Genomic DNA, 7109 nt, shown 5'->3' with positions numbered 1-7109 from the left:
GGGGAGGGGCCAGCCTCAGGGGCTCCAGTGCGTCATCGAACCGTTTTAGCCCTGCCCAAAGAAATCCGGAAAATAGTAACGGTCTAACTCCACAATTCAGTTCACAGTCAAAAAAAGGTTGAGTACACGTACAGGCCAAATTTAGACCTTTCTGTCAGTGAAAGTCAAGTATACTTAAGTTAAATTTACTTTTTTATTTTTAGTTTACAAGTAGTATACTAATAGAACACTTGAATAAACATCTTTTTTGTAACGTCACATTTAACAATACCATGATAACCATGATCATTTTGGTCACTATAATGGTGATATAAAATTATCCTACTCCTCCATTCTAAAAAAACAAAACAAAACAACGAGTGATTACAAAATGACAAAAAAAAAAAAGTGGCTGCAGCTTTTGAAATTTCTCTTAATTATCATGTTTTTTCAAAGCTATACATTAAATATTAATTAAGTCAATTTATAATAAGAACCAAATTAATAGCCTTAAGAATCTTGAAGCAAACAATTCTTAAAATATTTTTTTGTATTTTTTATTTTTGTAAATATATTTTTGTTGGTGTGAAGAATATTGTAACAATCTGAAGAATATTTGTTTAATAATAAGCTATAAACAATGTTTTCAGCAAAAATACATAAGGGCCTTCATGGAGTATGCACTGTTTATTATTTTGTCAAAATATTTTATTTGTCTTTATTTTGTTATTCTACATGACTGTCTTTGTTGAGTGGGTTTGTAATGAATCTGCTGTGGACATGGCCATTCTTTACAAGAAAGTATATTTGTTTATTTTTATTTTTAAATGTAAATGTAAAATGGTTATTTTACTGTTAAATAAATGTTTGAAGAGTTGTGTCTTTTTTATATTTTACACACCTACTAAATATAATTTGAGGTATGCATCGGTTTGACTATATATCCAGAATGAATTTATTCCTAGCATTTTTTCTTAAAACCACTGTAACCTTTTATAAAGGCAGAGCGCACTCTAGTGGCTTCATCTTGTTGCACGTCCTGATTTTGCAACTTTGTTGTTCCTGGAATAACACACTCCTGTCCAAAAAAGTAATCCTAACCATATCCCTACCCCTGAACATAAACCTACCCATAAGTTATCCCTAAAATGAGGGGGAAATGAATAACACAGACATAGAAGCACTTAACCCTGGTTGTAAGCCTAACTTGACATATAAACTGTCATTAAAATCTGATTGCTTTATTTGAATGTTGTTCGACGATCAACAAAGAAGTGTTTGTGTTCAATGTCTCCAGCTTTAATTTATTATATGTCATCATTTATTGTCATAATTGTCAGTGCGGAATCCTTTTCTGTGTCTTGATTTCATCATGTTTAATCATCAAAGACAAGATGAACAATGTTCCTCCATTATTGATAAAGATTAACAAAACAAGCATTGATCTTATTGATAGCCTAGTTAACAGTCCTTATAACAACACATACATGCATCGTGGTGTTCTTTTTTGTGTGTTTGGCTTGTAATTATGGTTGCTCCATAATTTTCAGGTTAGATGTTGCATGACACGGTTGATGTACTTGTCCCATGTTCAAATGCTGTGGTCTGTGAGGAATGTGTCTATTAAGTCATCTCACTACAACCATGGTGGCCTCTACTGTAAGGATAAGATGAGTTTTTTGTTGGTCACTAGATGGAAGCAGTGAGTTTTTGAGGAGGCCACAGTGTCAGCATATGTGTTGCCAGCACCATTCTCACTTTTTGGGTAATTATACCATGAATGACAGCTATAATTGTATGACTTTTTGTATTTCATTCACTGAACATTTTACAGGGGAATTGTAGTCACAATCCCATTTAAGTAGGCTATAAGTAAAATGGAATAGTATTTTTGATCCCTGTGTGAGGGGGAATTGCAAAAGAAGGCAATAAACAATAAAAATAAAGTGCTCAGATTATACAATAGACAAGGAAAAATGATAAAAAATTAAATTTTACGGCAAAATATGTATTATCTTAAACTAAGAAATTACACCAAGGGCAGCAATAATAATAATAATAACACTAATAATATAAAAATGTTGTATTATTATTTAATATTTTTTTTTATTAATAATAATAACATAAATTCAATAATATTAGTAAATTTATGTTAATATATGTAAAAGTAATACTTACATAATAATTAGTAATATTAATAATAATAATAATATCATTAATAGGCCTATATTGCCCATATTTTATAGCTAATACTAACAATTGAATAACAAAATTGAATTCGTTGATAGAAGTAATACGTAATGACAATTTCTGTTGTTATTAAAGTAAGTAGGTATAATAACTTTATTACATTTTGAACATCCCGTTTAAAATTCGCCGTACATACTCTTGCTCATAATACCTAAGAAAATTGTTTTGCATGCAAACGACACGAGGCATACATTTCACGCCTTGCATTGATGGGGATCGAGGGTTGCTTGAGAGCGCGGGCGCAGTGAGGAGCGTGCGGCGTGGCATCGTACGCAAGGGGCGTGACGGAGGCGTGTCATAACATTACAGCGCCACTGTTTCATGTGTCGATCGAGCCCCGTTGAGAACTGCGCTGTCTCTGTGCTTCACCGGAGTAGACATAAACAAATTATTAAAAGCTACAGGTTTAGTTTTCTCCAGCAAGCGTATGCGCTGTCACCGGCAGAGAGTGTGTTTCGGCTAACGAAGAGGATAGATCGCGAATCTGGGAAGACGTTGAAAAGTAACTAAGGCTCACTCGGCCACAGGTAGCTCTTTCAGCTCTGAATATCAAAGTACAGGTCATGCGGGTGTCTCCGGCCGGACAGAGAGCTGTGTTCCAGTGCTGCTGTTACTGCTAGTCTCCCCGGTGGACTGATCGCTTTTGCCGCAAGCTGAGCAGGAACGACGGAATAAGCATGTCTCGAAGAAAGCAGAGCAAACCACGGCAGATCAAACGTAAGCGTTTAAAGTTTCTCTAGTGCAAGTGCTGTTGTTGTGAATGGTGACTCATTGTAAAAAGTGTGTGACATTATTCATATGACGGGATATCGTTGTTTTTTTTGGAGCGCTGCTCAACAATTTCGTGGTAACTGACAAGATATTTCTAATAACACGAGACGAATGGGTAGCCTACACTTCAGATGTGTGGCCGGTCTGTTCAAATAATCCTTGTGTTTTGATGGTTTCAAGACAGTAGAAAATTAGTAATAGCTAGTTACAATTGCCATAGTAACCCCAGTAGCTTTCAAGACGCTCAGCTCTTTTTGTAAAAGCGCACGGGGCACGTGAACGGGGCTGAACAAACTCGCGCTTCATTTTTCAAACCCAGTCGAGATAATTGTGTTTAAATCCGTTTTATTTTACTTTTTCATTTGTCAAAGTGCTTTCGTCTGCTCCAACCGAAGTGTAACCGTGGCTTCCTGTTTAATACTGTTGTGGAAACGTCACTGTTCTCTGAAAAAGACGATATGAGTTCAGATAAACAGTGATCCGATCCCAGTCGAGATAAGGATTAAAATTGGATCTTTTATTTGTTTTCTGTCTGTGGCTGCAACGACGCTGCTGTTGCATTTTCCTTCGGCTTTTCAGTTCTCTTTCCAGAGATGAGACGTCAGATAGCGCGTGCAGCTGATCTCTCCACATGATAATGGATTACAATTGGATCTTTTTTTTTCATCTATCCATTTTAACCCTAATGTTCAGACACACATTAATTGGACTTAAAATTGATTCTTTTTATGATTGAATGCAATATTTTATATTATTTGGACTTCCACGTTGCTCCAAACCTGTGACTTTCTTTTTATTGTGGAACGTAAAATGATACGTTCGGAAGAATATATTGGTTGCTCTTTTCCATACAACGACAATGAATGGTGGCTGAAGATGTAAAGCCTCCAGAATGACACAAAATGATCCTAAAAGCAATTTATGTTTCTGAAGCTGAATATTCAATATAAACTGTTGTCACTTTCCTGTGAAAAGCAATGTTTGAGTATCCATGAAATCGTTAATACACATCATGATTCGACTGCTGAGTATAGCAGGCTCATCGATCCGTTTAACAGTTCACTGGAGGGGAATATTAATAGGCAATAACAACTGTTTATCACACAAAGCAATACTTTAACATTAACATTTAACATTGTTCAAAATTAACATGATTGTAACATCCTTGCCATCTTCAGTCACCATTCATTGTGATTAGACAAGAGCAATTTTTTTTGACATCCACTAGTGAAGGAAAGTCATAAAGGTTTGGAAAAACAACATGAGGGTGACCAACACTTTTGGTCAAAGTAACCTTTAACATTTTGTGGTCAATAAAATCATAAGGTAAAAATCAAATTCATTGACCCCTGTCTCTCCCTCTCGTTCTCTGAAAAGAACCAACGGTGCTGAAAAGTCGTTTTGCTCCGGTGCCAGGCGCTGTTTCAGTTCTTCATCCAGAAGAGATGCTTTCAGGCGATAAGCACAGTAGCAATATCTTGGAGGTTGAGTTTGAAAGGGCTGCTCAAAAAATAAATAAATATTAATGCGATTCAAAGGCAGAAAGCGACTCTTGAATAGGAAAGAAAAAATGGGCTGATAAGGCAACATTAGCATATACCACTGAGTGTAAAACGGGCGGTATCAAGGTTTGTTTAAGTGACTGGAGAGTTATACGAGCACATTGGCCAGTGACAATGCCAGTGACCTGCTGACCCATGAAGTCGCTCCCTTAATTGAGATGTCTTATCTGATATATAAAGCTATCTCTGGTTGGTTTCCGGAGAACTCATATTCCTACCTAGAGGCGGCTGCGAATGGTGGAACCAGCTTTACTTCTGTTGTTTTGAACAATTCAGAATAAACATTTCACATCTGGTGTTCGCCAACTCCACGAGTCCCCCATTGACGTCTCATTAGACTAATGATGAAGATGGTGGGAAAGTATCTCAGGTTTGGCTGGAGATTTCCCTAAAGGTGAGTTCCCCCACCACGAAACTCTGGAACGCACGTGAACATCACAACGCCCCTCTTATCTTACCCTTTTTTGCATATGTAAACGTCAAGACGATGGCGTGTAATATAATAAATGCACGATTGCATTGTTGTGTTACACTCTTACTGGAAGGATTACAATCCCGGCCCCTCTAAAAGAAGGTATCCGGTATCATGGAAGTCTATGTTGAGAGGAAATATTTTTGTGTGTCTTTTGTGCGTCACTCTCCCAATGGTGAAGATCGTGCTGATAGATTATCCATCCCTCCCTGATGGCGAGATTAGCTCGCGGCCTAGCGGGGCCACATCCCAGGGCTTATATTTTGGCAGTTGAGATGGGAGACAAGATAGGCGAGACGCCGGCGATCTCTGTGGAGATAGAGCCAACGTCGAGGGGGGTTTGGGGAAATTGGGATTATAATTACATTTGGCTGAAGCTTTCTCATCTTTGTCATGTTTGTGTTGTTGTTTGGGACTGGTTGGGTGTATCTCTAGATAAGTTTAAAAAAAGAGAGAGGAGAAAAGCAGATAAGGGGAGAGTAGGATGGCAGGGCTGATAAGGGCTGGGGGAGAGAGGCAGGAATACAGAAATGGTAGATGGGTGTACGCCGCGTTTTAAAAGCAGCTGCCTCAGTTAGATGGCAGGGCCCGATAAAGAGAGCCGTTGAGATGATTGGGAGATAACGGGGGAGATTCTCACAGATAACAGCCAAGTGACATCATTCGAACGGCGTGAATTATTCATGAGCTCCCAGAATTTGGCGTCAGCGGCCGGAGGATGTTTGAGAAGCTGGGGCCAGACAATGCACTTGTTTGAGTTACCACCTCCTGTACCTTGGGCTTGCACTTTTGAAAGTGTGGACAACTGATGGGATCTCTTCCTGTTTTTGTTGAAAGCATTCTCAGAGCTTTCGCTGCTGTCAGGTTCAGCGTCTCGGGGTCATTTGACCCGAGGGCTAGTTTAACGATCAGCCCAAAAATATCGAAAAGAATGAGAGATCACAGGCTTTCGCTCACATATTTTCACACATACGCACTTGCGTCGTGGTGGTTTTGCTTGTGTGTTTTCCTTCTTTGTTCTGCTTTTAGCTCGATGTGAACTTTTGATAAAGCCTGGGGCCTGATCTCCGGTACAGATAGAGATCGCCAAGTGTGATAAGAGTTGTTATCAGCACAGAGCAGGCAGGAGCTGAGGCTTTGCTGCAATAACAAAGCTACACGTAAGAACAGCAGGGCCCCGGACCCTGGCAATCAGTTCCAGCCTTAATGTGATTAATGTTGTTGTATAATTAGATGATAGGTGTGAATGCATTTTTTTTCCCCTTTAGTTACTCCCCACCCTCTCTCGGTTCCCACACTTGTGTTTTCTCCTAACAACCATTGTAGTTGATTAATTTAATTAAAACTAATTCCACATATTACTCACTGTAGATCTTGTGTTAGATAGCATTGAGATGCAGGTTTTTTTTTTGTTCATCGTTGTTAATCTGTGTGGTGTGCGTTTTGGTGAAAAACAGTGAAAAAAAAAGTATTCAGCGCTAGACCTTGCGAAAGGAAACAAGAATGTGGCGTCAGCAGTATGGCTGAAATGTTGATTTGCAGTGAGATATTAGATACTGAGAGATAGTGGGTGCAGTGAACACTGTGAGAAAGTCATAAAGTTTTTAGAATGAGTTGCAAAGCCAAGGACGACTTTGATAAAAAAAAATTATAATCAATTTTTCTAGTATCTGATAATATTTAAAGCATGGTTAAGGTCTTCAAAGTCCTGCTTTTAATGATTATTGTTCAATAAATGCATCTTGTTTCTAACTGTGCTTATTGGTATTAATAGCATGGTAGAATGAAGACCACACCAATTATTTTTATTTATAGTGTCTGACGCTATTTATTTTAGGACTGTCAAGCGATTAATCGCGATTAATCGCATCCAAAATAAAAGTTTGTGTTTACATAATATGTGGGTGCACTGTGTATAATTATTTTGTATATATAAATACACACACATGCATGTATAATTGTATAATAATAATAAAAAAATATTATTTATGTAAAATATTTATATTTATATATAATATAAATTATATATAAATCTATATACATGAAAATATTTCTTAAATATATACAAGCATGTG

The 7109-nt window shown here is 37.6% G+C and overlaps 1 protein-coding gene across 1 annotated transcript in view; it reads left to right on the top strand.

Moving 5' to 3' along the window:
- Positions 1 to 2546: 2546 nt before the first annotated feature.
- The window catches only part of zfpm1 (zinc finger protein, FOG family member 1), a 90244-nt gene continuing 85681 nt past the window's right edge, over positions 2547 to 7109 (top strand). The window contains exon 1 of the mRNA XM_039692631.2: positions 2547 to 2946. Within this exon, the coding sequence (XP_039548565.2) occupies positions 2907 to 2946 (40 nt within the window). The 5' untranslated portion in view covers positions 2547 to 2906. The remainder of the gene's footprint in view (positions 2947 to 7109) is intronic.

This window comes from Pimephales promelas, chromosome 10 (assembly GCF_988280905.1).
Source record: "Pimephales promelas chromosome 10, fPimPro1.hap1.1, whole genome shotgun sequence".
Classification (NCBI taxonomy): Eukaryota; Metazoa; Chordata; class Actinopteri; order Cypriniformes; family Leuciscidae; genus Pimephales; species Pimephales promelas.
The sequence above is the reverse complement of the archived record's forward strand: the minus strand, read 5'-3'. Positions and strand labels throughout refer to the sequence as shown.